The following is a 20,601-nucleotide window of genomic DNA, read 5'->3' as shown; positions in this document are numbered from 1 at the left end:
TAATGTATAATCCTAGCAATATTCTAGAAATACAGCATAAGCAAAGTTGCACGCTTTTTACAGAGACAACCCAATATTTACATTTTTCATGATGTGCATTCTTAGGCAATTCTGAGTACAAAACAATTTTCTTTCCTTTTGCTACATATAGGGAGAAAAATAAATGAAGCTGTTATTCAAAACATACAACACTTATTTCAATTCAATTCAATTCAATTTTATTTGTCATTCAGCAGAGCATCCAAGATGTGCTGCAGAACGAAAATACGAAGCACAAGACATTAATAAAAACACATAGTTAAAATCAGCCTACAATAAAATACTAAAATGCTTCATTTAAAAGACGAACGGCAGTAGGAAAAAAACTGTTTTTAAACCTGGTAGTTCTACATTTCAGGCTGCGGTACCTTCTGCTTGAGGGCATGAGGGAAAAGAGTTCAGAGGCAGGATAAGTAGGGTCTCTAGAAATCCGCACAGCTCTGGCCAGACAGCGTTGTTTTGCCAAATCTTGTACATTTGGCAACGGGGCTCCAATGATCCTCTCCGCAGCCCTCACCACTTTCCTCAGTGCTTTCCAGTCCGAAGCGCTGCAGCTCTCCTGCCACAGAGAGCTGCTGCTGGTTAGCACGCTCTCTATGGTCCCTCTGTAAAAAGTGGTGAGGACTGACTTACTGAGATGGGCCCTCTTTAGCCTCCGCAGAAAGATCAAGCGCTGGTGAGCTTTCTTGATGACGGAGGAGGTGTGCAGGGACCAGGTGAGGTTGTTCGTCACATTAACTCCCAGGAACTTAGTAGACTGCACAATTTCCACAGCAGTGTTCTTAATGTAGACCGGGATGTGTATCAGCTGTTTCTTCCTGAAGTCGATCACCAGTTCTTTTGTTTTTTCGACATTCAGTATCAGATTGTTTTTATCACACCATTCCACAAATGACTTCACCTCCTCTCTGTAATCCCCCTACCCGTCACCTCGAATGAGACCCACCACTGCTGTGTCGTCCGCATACTTAATAATTTGGTTTGTACTGAACTTGGCACAACAATCGTGGGTCATGAGCGGGAAGAGGAGGGGACTTAGAACACACCCCTGTGGAGAACCTGTGCTCAAGGAGATGGTATCTGATTTATTCTTTCCTACCCGCACGTACTGTGGCCTATCCATTAGAAAGTCCAATATCCAGTTTTGCAGAGGTATGCCCAGTCCCAATGGGCCCAGTTTGCTGATCAAATTCTGAGGGATGATGGTATTAAAAGCCGAACTAAAATCAACAAACAGCATGCGGACCATAGCGTCTCTATTCTCCAGATGTTCCAATGAAAAATGGAGTGCAATAGATATGGCATCCTCTGTGGCACGGTTGGAGCAGTAGGCGAATTGGAGTGAGTCAAAAGAGGAGGGTAGGACAGAAGTAATGTGGTCCTTGATCAGCCTCTCGAAACATTTCATCACTATTGATGTTAAGGCTACAGGGCAATAGTCATTCATGGTTGTAACTATGGGTTTTTTCGGAACTGGGATGATTTCTGAGGTTTTAAAGCAAGATGGCACAACAGCTTGACACAGAGAAATGTTAAATATATCCGTAAGGACATGTGTCAGCTGCTCCGCACATCCTTTGAGTACACAACCTGGTATCTGGTCTGGTCCCACAGCTTTCCTTGGATTAATTCTCCTCAAAGTCCGTAGAACATCATCCGGTTCCAGACACAGTGCCTTCTCATCAGGATGAGGGGTGGCCTTCACTGGTGATGTATCATTCAATGCTTCAAACCGTCCAAAGTACTTATTTAGGTCATTCAGGAAGTTGAAGCTATCATCACATGGGTAAGAAACTGTTTTGTAATCTGTTACAGATTTAATCCCCTGCCACAATCTTCTGCTGTTCCTGTGATCTTGAAAATGACTCTCTATTTTCTTTCCATGAGCCCTTTTAGCTCTTCTAATAGCTTTATTTAGGTTGGCTCTTGCTGTTCTAAGGGCAGCTATATCTCCAGATTTAAAAGCACAGTTTCTCACTTTCAGCAAAACTCGCACCTCAGCAGTCACCCACGGTTTATCGTTTGCCCTGACAATGATGTTTTTGGTGACGCAGACATCCTCCATGCACTTATTTATGTAGCCAAACACAGCCTCTGCATATTCATTTATGTCTATCCTTTGATCTGTGGTAGCTGCCTCACTGAACACAGACCAGTCAGTGCACTCAAAACAATCCTGTAGTGCATTCATGGCTTCTCCTGGCCAAACTCTCACCTGTTTGAGTGATGGTTTTGATCTGATGAGCACAGGTCTATATGCTGGGATTAGCATAATAGAGATGTGGTCTGATGAGCCAAGATGGGGACGTGGGGATGCTTTGAATGCTCCTTTAATGTTGGTGTAGACATGATCCAATATATTGGTTCCTCGAGTTGCAAAATCCACATGTTGGTAAAAATGGGGTAAACCTCTCTTCATGTTTGCCTGGTTAAAATCCCCAGCAATGATGACTATTCCCTCTGGATGTGTGGTTTGCAAATCGTTGATACAGTGGCAGAGTGTGTCAATGGCTGCCTTGGTGTCAGCGTCAGGGGGAATATAAACAGCTACTATAAGTACAACGGAAAATTCCCGTGGCAAATAAAAAGACCGGCGTTTAACTACCAAAAACTCAATGTCCGGAAAGCAACATGTGTGGATTATTTTTGAGTCAACACACCATCTGTTGTTTATGTAGACGATGATACCTCCGCCCCGTGTTTTGCCGCTGAGACTGCTGCTCCTGTCTGCCCGATGAATCGTTAGCCCCTCCAGGCTAATAGCAGTGTCGGTTGTGGAGTCGGTGAGCCAAGACTCCGTAAAGACAAAAGCACAGCAATCCTTAATCTCCCGCTGCGATGTTAAATCCAACCGAATGTAGTCCAATTTATTCTCCAGTGAGCGGATATTTGCCACCAAGATCGATGGTAGTGGCGTTCTGCATGGATTAGCTTTAGCCTTAACGCTGAGCCCACCGCGGACACCTCGCTTTTGTTTACGCATACACCGCCGCCATCTTGTTCTCGAGGCGCGGATAGCACAGGTAGATAATATGGGTGCTAGACTGGCCTCACCGCTCGTCCGCAGCAGTCCAAATTCTTTCAGTAGAACCATGGTATTTGGATTTACTAGTCCTTTATCCTGTTCCGTACCCAATGACAGAAGGTTTAGACGAGTAAATGTCTGAATTTCCATGTTGAGTGACATTAAAACACTATAAAGAATGTGTTTTTATCACGAGCCCGTGCAGCCGCAGCCTATGCACTTGCAATACTCTATTCCTCAAAGTTTTAAGGATTGGAGACTGGGGTAAAATTTATACATAACTGTATCAGATTGCACCTATAAAAGTAAGCCCTAAGATCAGTAAGCTGTAGAAAAAAAAAAACAAACAGAAAAAAAATCACTATGTACAATATGTATGTTGCAATGTTTTCTGGAGTTGATGTGCCAATATGAGATTTTTATTTTATCCCATTCTTGGCAATAACTCACTTTAAAGAATTAAGTTTTGTTTGTTGACCTAACTTTGAAAACCTTTAACTTCTGATCCAAATAAAATGCAGCAGTAATAGTTTAGATTCCAAACAGTTTATAGATGTGAAAAAGTAAAAGAAATCCCTGGTAGCCCAGTAGATACTCATTTAATAACTAGGCATTCTAAAAGACTGTTGAAAGTGGCAACACAACTTCAAGCAAAAAGTTTTGTTGCAATTTTTCTGCATGGCCCTAAAGTACATATATCAATGTTCACTCATGTTTTTCAGCCTTATCTGTCATTTTGAGATTTCTTACAACCTCCAAATATTTCAAATGTTTATCAAATCCAATCCTTTAGAAGGCATTATACTTAGCTAATATAAAAAATGTATTTGTACAATGTGTTCACTATTTCTTCTTGCTTATTTATTCTTTATAATTACAATTTTTTGACACTGGCTTGACATTCTATTTCTTTGTCAGTCTCAGTCGATTTTTTGTTTATACTTTGTAATTGCTTAATTAATCTGTCCTTACCCATATTAATATATTTGTCTGACTTTATTATGGCTAATTACTGGTTAAGCCATTATTCATAAGTTTATTATAAAAACAGCTAGAGACAAAAACGTACCATTCCAAAACTTGCCATGGACAGGGGGCAAAGGTTGGAGGGGAAATGACGTTGAATATGGAATCTCCTTTCAGACTGAAGAAAAAACCTTTGATTTTATACCTTTAAGCAGTGTTTAGTTTACAGTTTTAAAGAAATATATTTGAGATATGCTTACACTTTAAAATTTTCATATTGTATTGTCCTCTCCTGTTGTTCTAGTCTTGACTTACAATGAAAGGAGTAGCAAAGTATGTAATGAAGTGTGTAATGCTTACATGAATTTCTTATAAACAAATAAGACTTATTTTTATAAAGAATAGACTAATTTACTATGTTATTTTACTGTGTTTGTATCACAGCTGTAATCAAAGTGTTATCTTCATTTTAACACATATGCTTCGCATTAACATAATGGTTTTACATGAGTTCTCCAAACATCAAAGAAATATAGCTAGACTTTAAGTAATACAAGTTAGAGAAGCTATAATTGTTCCATTACTTTCTGTAAACATTGATTGGCTTTCTTTAATATACAGTAGTTAGGGCTCAAAAGCAGAAAGCTGTTTTAGAATGCTTGTGCTTTAGGAGCATCACACCAGTTTCCATCATTGTGAGACATCATGACATCATGCTAATGATTAGCAGATCTGTATTCTTCCCATATTGGTTTCAGCAGCAGTCATGTTTGTACTGTATAAAGTATACATGTGTAGCTGCTTAAAGGTGCTATATTTAAGAGGTCTGCTAAAAGTCACTGTTGCAGCTTATGGCTGAACAGGGATGAATGAAAGGGCCCAACATTTCACTGAACTTGAAATTGAAATAAGCTTGAAAGATGTTTTATTACTGGTCAGCCTTCTGAATGACAACGATACAGTATTCCACAAGAATATTTTCAGGTGTCTCTGTAAGTCAGGCCCAATCAAAGACATAAGCAAACAATGCCTCTATGCATCTGGTTATGCAGGAGCTTAGTGTAAAAAGTTTTTTAAAGGGATAAAGAAAAAAAAATTGGCATCAGTATCAGAATCAGCCCATGAAGTATCATGAAAATTGGTGATCAGTATCAACCTTAAAAGACCTGATCGAAGCATCCGTAGTTGTCATTACACTGCTGCACTTTGTTTATCATTTTTAAAAGAAATAATATAGGAGCAGTTCAGGAAAAAAAACAAATTTCAAATAAAAGAAAAACAAGGGTTAAATGTACTATTACATGCTATTGCTGGATTATGTATATATATATATATATATATATATATATATATAATATGTATATTGGAGCGAGTCATGGACTAGTTGCACTGAACATCACATCAGACAACTGTCCCTAATGGGAGCGTACCACAGACTGCCTCCAATTTGCTGAGTTTATGTAAATGAAAGTTAAAATTGAAAATCACTTGAAAAGTCATATAATGTCACATAGCCTTTACACAAGAGTTGAATCAAGTGAGTTAAAGAAGGAGGAATGTAATAGTGGAAAGCTGGCCACATTTTTGCAGGTAAAAAAAAAGATAAGGATTTAAATAGAACAAATAATTGGGTAAAACAATTTTAGTAATTAGGCTTTGGTGTCTTGAAAATGAGCAGAGAAACTGTATTGAAGGTAGAAAAAGAAGTTAAGGAAAATGACACCTTTTATTGGCTAATTGAACCCAATATCCAAGCTTTCAAGGCAACAGAGGCCCCTGCCTGAAGAAGAGGCCTCAGTTGTCTTGAAAGCTTGCATATTGCAATTGGTTCAGTTAGCCAAGGAAAGGTGTCATCATGCTTGACTTTTCATTGCATGCATAATGGCTAACATAGTACAACACCCTACTACTACAGTTGGAAAAAGAAAAAGTTTGAAAGCAGTTGTCTCTGGCTGACTTTAATGTTTCTCCTTTTCCACACTATATACTTTTTGCTGTGTTAATCTGTTGCTGTGTTAAATTAATTTTTTCTGTTTGTTTTCCCAATGGAAAACTTCTCCATACAAAATGACAGCTTCTAGTGGTAATAGTAATAATAATAATAATAATTACTTTATTTGTGTAGCACTTTTCTAGCCGAGCAGCTCAAAGTACTTCACATGGAACATAGAAAACACAAAATAGATATAAAATATAAAAGGTAAAAAAAAAAAAAAAAACTCATAATAAAATTAATAATCATACTCATAATAATAATAGTATCTAGAACATATATATATATAAAAATAAAAACAAATTACAAAAGCAGGTAAAATGATTAAATACAATAAAATCACAGACAAAGTAACCTAAACAACTAACTAGTCATCTAGCAACCACATAAAAATTAAGAAGCATGCACATTAAGGAATGCTAAGCAATAAAAATATGTTTTTAAATGAGACTTAAAAATTGCAACAGAATCAGCTGATCTAATGCTTGATGGTAAAGTGTTCCAAAGTGTAGTGGCCAACACAGAAAACGTTTGGTCACCTTTAGCCTATTGTCTAGATTTTGGAACAGGCCTCAGTCTGACAGCCTTAAGGGTCTCACAGTTTGATACAGTGTCAGCAATTCTGTAACATAATCTGACTGCTTTCAATAGTTATGTAATTTTCTAAGTCTCTTAATCCAGACCAGGGTCACAGCAGTGGCTGGAGCCTAGCCCAGCTTGCATAGGGCACATGGCTGGAACAAACACTGGACAGAATGCCAGTCCAACACAAGGCGTACACACAAGGGCCAATTTAGCGTTGCCAATCTATCTAACCTGCACATCTTTGGACCATGGGAGGAAACCGGATCACCTGGATGAAACCCACTTAGAAATGGGGAGAACATGCATATTCCACAAAGGGAGGACCTGGGACACGAACCCTGGTGTCCTTACTGCAAGGCAGCAGTGCTACCACTGTCCCATCCACTTTCAAAAGAATACAATAAAATTTAAAAAAAGATAAACCGTTCAGTCAGAAATTATCATTCTGTAGGTTGTACTTGGAGAAATGAAATGTACGCTTCATGCATTTAGTTTGTGTTTAATTTTTGCAGACAAAATTGTGATTTTACACTAACCTAGGAGCAGATCAAAATCAAACTTGCATTACTTACAAACCCTAAATGCAATGAAATGAGAAGATGACTCCAGAAATCTCTATAGTTTGTGACTGTAGCAGTTATCCTTAGCTTTTAATATTGTGCACTTTGATAATATTTAAAGTAGGAGCCCCACTATGCATCATGGGTACTATGGTTAAAATCAAACAAATACTTTTGGTTACAAGGCAGTGTCCAAGAACACTGAGTGAGCACTGGAGCTGCACATGTGCAATGCAAAAGTAAGATCACTCCTCTTATTTTAGCGAAAAGGAAGGCAAATTGGGATTTGCAGAGAAATCTCTTTCCATATAGGTAGTTTAAAGGCCAGGGCACTATTTCATTAGTTTTCGATTCAACCAGCATACTTTGCATGAAGTCGTTGTATCATTTACCAGTATCCAACCTCCTGTTCTCTCATTTTCTTAGTGACCAACAAATTATGAATACCAATGTAGGAAACATTTGCTTGCGTTAAGTCAGAAGCATGCAGATTTTTATAACAATATATAAAGGCTTGTAGTGGAGTAACAAACTAATTACTGTCAAAAACATGCATAAACAAAAAAACAAAATCGTTGGTATGGTGCATTTTGAGATGAAGAAAACTCATTGGTGAGATTGATTGCCAAATTTGAAAGCAAAGACTTTAGTTATTTTAAGTTACATTTTAAAGATAGAGGAAGACATATAAAATATTTTAAAAGCCCCACAGCCTAAACTGGATTAAGCAGATTTGGAAAAAAATAGATATAAATCAGTTCATGTGTCATATTCTTAAACAGTCAGTCATCTTGTGATAGTTTAATGATCTTTAATAGTGTTTGATCCCATGTTTTCTGATATTAATCAGTTGTCACTGCTGTGAAAGACATTGCATGAATTATTTCAAAGGTACAGTGTGTCCGAGGTTTTTGTTTTTTCTGATTATCAGTGTGATGAAAACCCAAGGGTCAGAGTAACATCTCTATTATTAAAGGTTTTTTTTTGCTGCCAAAGTTCATGAAGTCTTATTTACCTATGAGTTAATGAATCACAATTAAAACCAATAGTTTTCATGTTTTTTTCTGCATTACACAATAGCTTTGCTAGCCTGTGGTCAGTATAGTGGAATTTGCCATGAATTATCAGAGAAACTTGTATTCAGTTTTCTTGAAATTTGAAAAAAATGGTAATGACAAACAATAGGAAATTCTATGACCAATAGAAGTGATAAGACTATGTTTAATATCCTGAAATGGCAGTGCATCCAATAAAACATACTTCTATGAGTTTTGGTTGACTGCAAATACAAGTATCAGCCTTAAAAGCAGACCACACAAAGTTATTTGGAGATTTTGTTCTGAGCTGATTTTAGGCCATGTCTGTAAATAAAAATTCAGTGTCTCTATAAAAAAGAAACCTCAAAAGATACAAAGAATGAGCACATATTTAGGAAGCTATTTGTATAACATTTAATACTACTATATATGTGAAAGAAGAGCATTCCCCTTGAGTTTCTTCAAAATGTTATAACAAACAAGTATTTTTTTCACAGTTGGTGGAATTTTTGTGGAATGATTTTCTACACAGGAACAACACAATGTCACAAAAGTAAATTGTGCATTGTCCTGTGGACAATGTAAGGCAATTTTTCCACTTGCCTGGCAGAACATTTCCTTCACAGCTACCATGTCACACTAGCACTTGACTCTGGCCTCTTCCCCCTTCCAGTAAGTTTTTTATGGTAACCATTTCAAACTTTCCAAAGTCCAAAAAAAAAAGTTCTCAAAGAACCACAGGGAGTTGAAAATATAGTAAGGCAAAAGCAGAAAAAGTAGTATGGACAAAGGTAAGGTCAAAACACTGGGAGACAAGCTTAAAGTCAGAACAAGGCCAAAAACCCTCAAGCACAAATTGCCAGAGAAAGTAAATTTACTTCTCTAAAGATGTTTCATTTGTCAGAACCAAATGTAGACAATTGCTGAGCCTGTGGCTCATTCTTAAATCATGTGGTCACCAAAGCCATGTGGCAATACTGTACCTCTATGACAACTAAATTTCCAAAATGGCGGCATGTGATTTCATCATTATGCAACACTCAAATGTTACATTTATTTCTGTCAATTTATTTTGTAAGATCAAATCATTATAAACTCTATTGAAATTGTAATAGCTTCACTTCAAATTTCCTTGTGTCTCAAGGCATTAATAGCTTCTGATGACTTTAACATTTCCTCCCAAGGTTGGTAATGGTCATCTTTGGATATATTGTCACCCAGCTATATCTCCTTCTTGGTTCCACTGATGTTCCATCACCACTAAGCACTATGTAGATGTTCTGGCATCGTCCTGGATCTCTGCTTTAAATCAGAAAAGTGGTCCCAGTTCTCTCAGTCAGTGAATATGTGCTGCCATCTAAGGCTGGGGATATACTTAACACTACACAATGCATGAGCTTAAGGACGCTGCTGCTATGAAAGTAGTCTATATTTGCATCTGTATTTAAAGTAAATGTGGAGGTATCAGTGCGAGAAATCATCACACGGAAAAAACAATGTTTGGTTTTGCTGTTTTGCAAGTTGAGGGAAGATAGAATGAAAATAAATTTTATTTTTAATATATGATGCTGTTGTGAAGGTGCAAAAAAAAAAAAAAAAAAAGAATGGCAACAACGACATAGAATTTCAAGATAGTATGCAATAACTTTAAATGTATAACATGATTATGATGGGAAATTTGCAACGCTTGTATTGCTTATGCAAGAAATGGATGAAGAAAAGCACCATGTAGAAATTCGCATGTTAGCATTTAAGTTTGATGATTTGCTTCACTGCATCGAACCATTAATCAAAGATTGAAGCACGCAGATGGAGCTGCAAGCCTGCCATCACATGCTGATAGTAAACAGCGATGCTGACATCACGTACCAAAACTTGCACACATACGGTTCCCATATATTTGCTGGTATTTCAACTCACACACATCTCACGTTAATTTCTGAGGACATGCGCAGAGAACACGTCAAAAGAATGCTGGGAATGCGTGACAGTCATAATAAGTGCATGTACACGTTCTGGTGTGAAGTATGAAAGTATTAGCCTCCTGTCATGCTTTCTACCAGTAATCAAATGCAGATACTTGTTGGTGTTAGTGGTTTTCTGGACCCACTTTTCCACTATGATGTCCTAATAAATTTTCCTCTGGTGCAACCAAAATTCATGAAGGAACTGATGCCTCTTGACATATTGAGATACACCCATTGTCAGTATGGGTTTTATTTTGAACTGGTACAAGCAGCTGCTTTGGCACCTTAGTGCCACTTGAATTCTTATTAATCATTTACAAAGTTAGAATATACTTTTGCATATGACGATCGGGCTATAGTGGGCTACTACAGTGCATTTATTAGATACGCACTACCATGTGCCCTACTAATGTGGGTAATAAAGGTTGTACATTTTAGCATTTAAACAGTTCTTTCTTTTTAAAAATGTGGGTAGTCAGAACAAGAATGGAAATGTTCAGACATATGTCTACACCTGTTGGTACAGTTAAATGAGAAATATAGTTACTGGGTCACCAGTTAGGTCACCAAGTAGGTCCACCAGAATTTCAGGGAGATACCTGAAGATTACCCTATGCACTAGCAACATTTACTAATAAATACATAACGATGTACTTAGTGAAAGACTTAAACATTTATTGTATCTGTAAGTTAGCATTGATCTGCCAGTCAACAACTAAACCTTTTTTCTTTATCTTCAAATTAAGCCTCTGTGAAGTCTAGGGAAATAGTTTTATTCAGCAGTAAAACTCTTTGTTTAGTCTTTGATTTAATGTGTGGATTTTCATGGAACTGGCAGTATTAGATATTTTGAATTGTGTTTCCAATTATGTTTTATTGAAAATAAACACAACTGCAATACATTTACTGTAGTCTCATCAGAGACTATTCTGTCACGATTATGTAAATGAACGCAGTACACCTGAAACTGTATAAATCTGAGTGACTGGTGGACAAGTTTACTTGTAATTGTCAGCAGAATGCAGAAGCCTTGACATGTATCATGCTGTCAGTAGAAAAAGATTTTTGAGATGGCTACATATGGCAAAACTGTGAAATTGTTAAATGTTACCACCTGTTTTAAAATTTAACTTAAAACTCTGTGATACTGATGTAAGAAAAGAGATGAAGTTACAGTGCAATAGTAACAAGAAGACAGAAGAAGAATGGTTTTTCATTTGAGTAAAACTTTAATATCCTAAATGATGTGTAATACTTTTTCTTGTGGTGTCAGAGTTTCTCTTTTGGGTTTAGTCCCCAATGAAATGTACAATATTTGCTCTTCTAGCTCCAGTAAATTATCTTCACTAAAGAATTAAACTTGAAAATGCTGAACTAAAATCTTCTCCTTAGTCTTTAAAAATGTATTTTCATAAAGAGTACTAGTGATAATCTTCTAAGCACCTTACATGAACAAAATTTAATGCTGTGCAACATTCTTCATACTATATTTTGGCTGAATTAAATGTTACATAATATTGCTATAATTCATACTGTTTTGAGGAAGCTATTTGTTCAAGTAAATTTTCAAGTTGTCCTCAATTTATTGGGGCAGTAGTTAATACATAATATGTTCATATACATTTTGCCCATCCTGTTCAAAATAAAAAAAATGCTTGGTTTTAACTCTTTTCTTCTTATTGTCATTTTAGGATGCTTTCCCTTTAAAGGTCCGTGGTATCCATTTGATTAATACCCCATTATTGTTTTGGTCAGTCTTTGCAGTGATAAAACCTTTTCTGTCAGAAAAAATAAAAGCACGGGTAAGTACAAACAGGGGCCATGACTTGCACAATGTGTAATACAAGATTTCTGTTGACTAATACATTTAAAGATGTGTAATGTGAGCTACATGGCACATTGTGGGAGGCATTGGAGAACTGGTATATCCTGATTCTTATTCAAAGATTTTGGAAATTAAAACTAAAAATATGAAAGAAATCTGTATTGTTGATTATAATGTGATATACCCTTCTACAAAATAGGTGCATTTGTAGAACAAACAATCCTACAATTGAAAGAACAATATAACAGACAATCATCCCATTGTAGTTTTCTCTTTTAAAAGTAAAAGCATTACAGCAAATTTTGATTTTTCTTCACATTCTGAATACTTGGTTTTTAGAATAATTAGCAACGTTAAAATGACCCAATGTGGATGCGTACCCGAGTATGTCCAGTAATGGATTGGCACCCCTTCCAGGACTGCTTTCTTCCTTACATTCAAAGTTTTTAGGATAAGCCACAGCACCACACAACTCTGAGATTTGCAGTAGTGAAGACAGTTCACCAATTGGATGGACTAACTTTGGTCTTAGGGGGCTGAATGTAGTTTCTGACTTTCACTTAATTAGATACCTTTCCTCAGCTTGTACGTTTCTTGAATTTTAAATAGTTATTTATGCAAATGAATGTATTCAGTTACTCTTTTTGCATGTCTAAAACTTCATATTATTAATTTTTGTCTTAGCTAGCAAGCAATTAATAGTGACTGAATAGCTAATATGTTAACATTTAAACCTGTGAGCTTTCACCAAAAAGAAGCTCTTATAATAAAATATTAAGACAAACTAAATTGAGTAATTTAGGTGTTCTAACCCACTCTAATTGTCAGTTTGATCATTTTATATGAAAACTTAGTATGTAATATAGGAATTTCTATTCATGTTGCCATTATTGTTTATACAAGAATGTCAAGTAAACATGTGTTTAAGCATACTTAATAAATCTGCTTCTAATTAATGGTTAAAATGAAAGATTGAAGGGGCTTTTCCCCAAAGTGCTCAGATTGCATACCCCCAAGGTTACATAAAGTCTGTGATGGACCACAGTTGATGCAGGCTTAAGTTAATAATAATACAGTAATTCTTTACATGTCTATAGTGCTCTTCTCACTACTCACAGTGCTTAATGTGTAACATCCACCTGGATGATGTGACAGCAGCCATTTTTGCACCAGTACGCTCACTGCATATGAGCTATTAGGTGGTGAAATGGTGAAAGAGAGAGCTAGTTAGAGAGTGGGGATGATTAGGGGGCTGGAATGAATAGGTCATGGAGGGCAATTTAGCCTGGACATCGGGATACCCCCTGCTGTTTAGGAAGGATGCCCAGGGATCGTTTATGATGACAGAGAGACAGGATCTCAGTTTTACATCTCATCTGAAACATGGTGCTATTTTTACAGCACAGTGTCCCCCATCACTGAACTGGGGCATTGGCATCCACATCCAGACCTCTGGGTAAACACCCCTTGCTGGCCTCACCAATACCTCTTCCAAGCATAATCTGACATTTAATTTAACTCCTGTGTAATTGAAGCCTACTGCTGTTTTCTAGTTTCTAACATTATTGTGTTAATCCAAAACTCCCCACCACATTTTACTGGAATTTAGGAAAGGTCAGGAAGAGATGTAAGTGAATGCTATAAAGAATCAGCAACAACTGAGTTTATTCAAGTTTTGTGATCTTCTACAAACATTAATAAGCAACGTTCTTCAAAACAAAACACCAAAACCACTGAAAGGAATATAATAAATTATTAGTCTTACCAGACTTGTTAAATTTGTACAAAGTAAATAAATCCTATTTGGAATGTCTTGATTCACACATAAATGTAGAAACTGCAAAACAGTATGCTCAAATGAAATAAGGAGTACAATTACATTGGAGGATCAGTAATATTAGGTTTCAACAGGTTTTAACCAGGTCAACTATTTACTCCTCAGAGACTGTTAACATTTAAGAATGCTCCATCAAAAACTCAATTTAAAACAAATTGCTAGTTCTTTATTGGCTAAAGGGTTATTCATCTACAAGTACTCTGCAATTTGCTATTCAGACAGATGTGAATCATCAGAGCTTTTTTATTTTTGTACATGCCATAATTACTAAAGGTTTAGTTTCAAGTTTATCTTGCCTTGTAGTACAAAGCTGTATTCTCTATCTCTTTGTCTCCAACTTAGAGAGAGAAGCATTAGCATTAGCAGCTACTCAGGCAAAAAGAAGTTTCCTTCTGCTCGATTTTCATCTGTTACTGAAGTTCTTGGTTTGAATCTTCCCTCAACAGTTATACATGGTGAACTGAACAGGTGTAAACAGCTATAAATGTTTATAGATGGGTGTTAATCCTTTGTTGTCTGTATATCTCTCTATTATAAAAAAAAAATCTTGGTGGAAGGGAAACCAGGGAGATGAGACGTGATCTCCTCGGAAGACATTTTAAAGACTTGCGAGATGAAAGAGATTGGCCACAGAGCATCTCGCGGGGACCTTACAAATGAGACTTGGTGCCAAGAGATTGCAATTTGACATCCCACGAGAGACACTTTAACGTCATGCGAGACAACTTTTAAAACAAGTTCACGGACAGCTAACCAAGCAGTTGTTGGAATGCTTTTGGCACACAGACATCATGTGCTCCCAGCTCTTAAAACAACGACAAGCAGAACACGCAGCTCACCAGCAGCAGCATCAGGAAGCCAGCAGATGATCCGACCACTTCTCCTTAGTGTGCGTTCAGCACCCAACCCCATTTACAACGCGAGCGGCAAAGAACAGCTGCTGTACAGGCTTTGAAATGATCGACACAAAGCGCGACAAGCAGAAAACGTAGCTCACCAGCAGATGATCCAACTGCAACTCCTTAGCGTGCATTCAACCACCCCCCCCCCCCCCCCCCCCCTTCACAACATGAGCAGCGTTATACGCCCTGCGAGAAAGAGATTTAACCACGCCCGGGGCTAGAAATAAAGGACTAGTATTGTTTTTACAAAAGTTTTAAAGTAAAAGTGAAAATAATGCATATGTAACAGTTCCCATGAAAATAACAATCTCTTTAAATTGTATATCCGGTAAACCAAACCCGGGGGTGGGCGAGCGAAGCGAGCAGGGGGCAGAGCTCCCTAGTAATACAAAAAGGAAAATGATTAATAGCATGGAAAATACAAATATTTGAAGTATTTGAAGTCTACAATTAAAAAATTGAACTAAGCATTCTAGCAGACATCCATTGTGTGGTTCTAATGTGCACCCAAAACAAATCAATATCTTTATTGTTTTTTTTTGCCTATTGCTGTACCACACTAGGCACTACCTTTTCTTCTGTCTCTTTTATCTCCCTCTTGGCCTTGGCCTTTTTTCCTCATAACTTGAGCATTTCCCAATTTATACTCCAAACTCTGCACTCCATGTATGTCTGGTCGGGAGGTGGTTTTAGACCCCATCTTGCTGTTTCTTCTGCCTAAGCCCTGGAAGAGTTTCAATAGCCCTGGAATAGTTTCAAGTGTTATGGCTGCCTTTCACCTGCTCCAGGAACATCAGACCAGAACCCCATCTGATGTCCCTTCATTCCCGAGCCTTTACTTGTCAATAAAATGCCAGATCTCCATAGCAATGTCACAGATACTCGTGCTATCTGAGAGCCAGGATATTTGTGTACAATGCTTTCTTGGTCTGTATACCATGTAATGACTAGAAAGTATGCTCACATCTGGAACATCCTCCCTGATTTAAGTTTCTCTCTTGTAAGAGCGTCCCACAATTCAGGAAACTGCTAGGTTGCCTGCTGTCTAATGTCAAGATGGAGCACTGCATCATTTCCTACAGGCTGCATTCCTCTTCCTTTTGCTCCCTTTTTGGGCAGTCAACAAATGCACAAGTTTTACCACCAACCAGCAGCCCAAGCATTTCAGCACTGGCATATGCAGGATGTCTCTTGCTACCTTGACCCAGACAACCTCTTACCAGCAGTGTTCCCTCTAATTTTTGTTACTGATGAGTGGATGTGAATAACATATGAGCTGGTACTGACTGTCTAGTGTGGTGAAGCACTGGTGAGTGGGGGCAATGGATTCCCTGATGGAGTACCAAGCATCACAAATCAACAACACATGAACAAGGTTAGGGTGGTTTCCCTATGGAATATCAAGAGCTGCGAAACCCAAACACACGCACCATGGCTTATAGGGGATAGAAGATGGGGGAAGTGATCCCCCTGAGGTTTCAAGAGTTGTGGCTGCTGTCCAAAAGTGCTGCACAGCACCCAGAAAAACAGGATGTGAACATACTGTATGCTGGGTATCTCTTGATAACCTACATAAGGCATATTACATGATATCCTTCACATTCATTTTTTGTTACAACTTAATTTGATTAAGAATGGCCCTACTTAATTTGGCATTCATTTATTTTTCATGTTGTTCATGATATTATTTAATTATGTGTTTCTTATTTTCACTCCAAATTTAATATTAAAAGATTAGCGGTACTTGGCATGGTGATGCAGTAGTTAGCACTGCTACTTCACAGTTTAAGTGACCAGAGTTCAGATTCTAGCCTTGCTACTGTCTATGTGAAGTCTAAACATTCTCTCCATTTCCAAATGGATTTTGTTGGAGCACACTAGTATCAAAACATGTGCATTTAACAGAATAATCATTGAATATGCATTGATTCAGTGAGTGTGCACATGGCTATTGTCTGTTATAGACCCTTAATGTTTTCATTTCTATGTAGTACCTAATTTGGATGGTATACACACAACCTGTAGTTGAACTTACAATGCCTATAACAAGTATTCATCCCCTGGGAAGTTTTCACATTTATTGAATAACAGTGAATTTAATTTGGCACTAATTTTTAACATTGATCAATAGAAAAAAAAAAACTTTTTAATATGAAAGTGAAAACAGATCTATGTAAGGTGGTGTAAGTTAAGTGCAAATATAAAGTGCAAAATAATTGAATTCACAAGTATTCACCCCCTTCAAGTCAGTATTTAGTAGATGCAACTTTGTCAGCAATGGCAGCCTTGAGCCTTTTGGCCCAGGTCTCTATCAATTTTGCACATCTGGATGTGGCTCTGTTTCTCCATTTTTCTTTGCCAAACTGCTCTTTTGGGTTGCATGGTGATCGTGAATGAACAGCCCACTTTTAAGCCCAGCCACAAATTCTCAGTTGGATATAGATCTGGACTCTGACTCAGCCACTCCAGGACAATAACCTTGTTTTGAAGCCATTCCTTTGTAGCTTTGACTTTATGCTTGGGGTCATCTTCTTGCTGCAAAACAAATCTCTGGATCAGGTTTTCTTGCAGGATTTACCTGTATTTTGCTGCATTAATTTTACCCTCCACACCCACAAGCCTTCTGGGGCCTGCTACAGAGAAGCATCCCAAGAGCATGATGCTGCCACCACCGTACTTCATAGTGCAGATGGTATGTTTTTGATAATGTGCAGTGTTTACATGGCATTTAATCTGATATCCAAAACTCTCGATTTGGTGTAAACAGACTGTTGAACTTTCTTAAAGTTGACTTCAGAATCGCCCAGGTGCCTTCTGGCAAACTCTACCTTTGACGTCATGGTGCATATTTTTTAACAGTGGCTTTCTTTTTGCCCCTCTTGCATAAAGCTACAACTACTGAAGCTCCTGGGCAAGAGTTGTTGTATGCATAGTCTCTCCAGTCTCATTCACTGTAGTTTGTAGTTCCTTTAGAGCTATCGCAGGTGTCTTCATGGCCTTCCTTATTAGTATTTTCCTTGCACAATCACTCAGTTTTTGTGGACGAATTGCTATAAGCAGATTTACAGCTGTGCCATACTATTTCCATTTCTTAAAGATTCATTTAATTGTATCCCTCCCCTGACTTATGCTTTTCATAGAGTTGCTTGGAGTGTGTTTTGTCTTCATTATGTAGGCTAGGCCACAATACTGACTCACCAGAGCCTTCTCAATAAGGAGCATTTATATTACAGTCAATTGAACCCCTTGACAAGAGACAAGTGATCTCCATTTAACTAATTACGCAACATTAAAAAACAGATGGCTGTGTCAGTGATGATTTAAGTGTGAAATATTGAAGGGGTGAATACTTACAGTATAGATTTGTTTTAAATTAGACATTGATGATTTTTTTTTCTGTTTATCAGTGCCAAAGAAGCCAAATTAAATCCGCTGTGATTCAATGTTGTTTAACTATAAAATGTTCAAACTTTCAAGGGGGTGTATACTTTTTATAGGCACTGTAGGTGCATGGGATTATTAGTGACAGCAGCATTAGCTATTTAACAGACGGTACTACTTATTTGTGAGCAATGAACTGGAGACATCCAGGATGGATTTATTACATCAAGAAGTATATCTTATAACTGTTTTTTGAGAATTGTACTTGTTTAACTATATCCTATTGACTGGCTTAACATTCATTCAGCCATTTACTGAACCATCTTAATCCAGTTTTACAGTTGTAGGGAGCTGGGCGTAAGTGTAAACAAATTATGCATGGATGCTGCCTGCCCATTAAAGGGCAAACTCTTTCACAGACCCACATTTACTAATACTTAAGCAGGAAAATTTGAGTACCTGTGGAAACACCTGTGCAGACATATAGGAAGAACATGCAAAATTCCCACAGACTAAGCCAGGGTTCAGTTCTAGTCACTGGAACATATAAAGAAGCAGCATTGACTGCTTTCTCTCCATGATGTCCAAGTAGATAAACAAAAAAAACAATATATCTACTAGGATGCCAATGGTGTTTTATGAATTCAGGCATTCAAAAAAAGTATCTTTACAGCCCAGTATGTTAACTCATGCCTTTGCTGCTATGTATATTTTAAATTAGCTGAAATAAACATTTTACACTTTTATTAAAAGACAATCTCTGTTGTGTTTTTTTGTTCTCCAGATTCACTTGCATGGATGCACATACCAACAAAGTCTTATCCAGCATTTCCCAGACAGCATTCTTCCACAGGAGTATGGGGGTTCAGGGCCCACAATTGAAGAAGCTTGCAAAGAATGGACAGAATTTATCCTTAAGTCAGAAGATCAGCTTCATAAACTATCAATTGCTCCATCCAATGGATAACGTTAAAAGTAATTTCATCAGTAGGTGTATAATGCCAAGCTGATATAATAAATCACTGCTTTGCAGTGTATGGTAAAAATAGACATAGGTACTAAGACTTATACTCAAGTATTCTTTTATAGACGTATCAGACTCAAATCTATTGCATAAGCAAGACCATAAAAATAATTGGTGTATATTAATGGAAGTGAAAATTATCACCGTCCTTTTTTGACCTATGCAGAATGTCTCACTGTACGGTAAAATTTTTTGCACAGTTATTTTACAGTCTGTGTCATAAGGACAGAAACTGCAAGACTGTAAAAGGACTAGAAACTGCAGGCTTGCTATGCAAGTATACAGTGTTGTACACTGACATGTTTAAAGCTGGAAATGTTCTCACCCTCCTAAAGTCCATTAATCATGTATCATGATTAGGGATTCTTTAATTCTCCTCCAAGTGAAAATTATGCAAATGTTACAAGGAATGTATTTGATTTTGTTAAAGCAGACTTTTGACAGAAAAGAAGTACAACAGAAAAAAACAGGTTTGATTTGTCTTTTTAGTCATTTTAATACCTGCAGTATACCCAAGATGTCACTGTTGATCACATTTGCGTTGTTTTCTCAATGAATGACTGTGCGTCAACGTTTGTTAAGAATTATGAATGTATCAGCAGGAAACTTTGATCAATAGACATATATGCATAGCAACTCATGTTAATCATCAGAAACAAACTGTCAGTTATATATATATTCAACAACAGTTTAAACTTTAGTTCTATAAGGGTGCACAATCAGGATCATGGTGACTGTGATATTACACATTAAAATGGTGTATAGTATGATATTTCTCACTAACCTTCAAATTGTTAAGCAGTGATAATTAAGAAAAGCCTTTAACATTAAACCTTTGTAGGGATAAAACGTACATCAGTTTTAAAGTTACCTAATTTTAAAATTCAGTTGACGTGTATATCAATTAAGATATTCAATGCAAAAATAAATTTGGTTAAAAATTTGTACTGAGTGAAAATGAATGTGTTGGACGTTTTTATTGGGTTATGTAATCTAAACATAAATCCAGGAACAGATCTGTTTAAAATTAATCATTACCTGGTTGTCCTTGGGTATTTTTAACAGGGTCTGGGTTATAGACATCAGTTAAAGCTGTCTTTTAGGACTAAACAAGTCTTGTCTCTGTAGTTGACTGGAAATTCATGACCTTTCTAGTGTGCCAGCGTAATGCACACTAGACAATACAAGTTTGTAGGGATGTTATTATAATAATGGGGAAAAAAAGCTGTCAGAACTTTATCATTTCATTTTATAAATGTTTTGATATTGGATGTACACTTCTTCAGTTACTAGTATTGTTTTCTATTATGCTTCAGTACATATCAGGTAAATCTGGACATAGGAATGTGTGTGAAGTTTTGTAGCTTGTTTGTGTAGTCAAGTCAAGTTGGGGAGCGTGCACTGGTACAGTGCATTGCCACACTTACTACACGATGAAACAACTCGGGATCCCGGTTGGC

The 20,601-nt window shown here is 37.2% G+C and overlaps 1 protein-coding gene across 1 annotated transcript in view; it reads left to right on the top strand.

Moving 5' to 3' along the window:
• The window catches only part of ttpa (tocopherol (alpha) transfer protein), a 38,695-nt gene extending 18,596 nt beyond the window's left edge, over nt 1-20,099 (top strand). The window contains exons 4-5 of the mRNA XM_028803570.2: nt 11,864-11,974; nt 18,902-20,099. Coding sequence (XP_028659403.1) covers nt 11,864-11,974; nt 18,902-19,084 — 294 coding nt within the window. The 3' untranslated portion in view covers nt 19,085-20,099. The remainder of the gene's footprint in view (nt 1-11,863; nt 11,975-18,901) is intronic.
• The last annotated feature ends 502 nt before the right edge of the window (nt 20,100-20,601 follow it).

This window comes from Erpetoichthys calabaricus, chromosome 6 (genome assembly GCF_900747795.2).
Source record: "Erpetoichthys calabaricus chromosome 6, fErpCal1.3, whole genome shotgun sequence".
NCBI lineage: Eukaryota > Metazoa > Chordata > Cladistia > Polypteriformes > Polypteridae > Erpetoichthys > Erpetoichthys calabaricus.
Note: the sequence above shows the minus strand (reverse complement) of the source record. Positions and strands in the feature narration are given on the sequence as shown.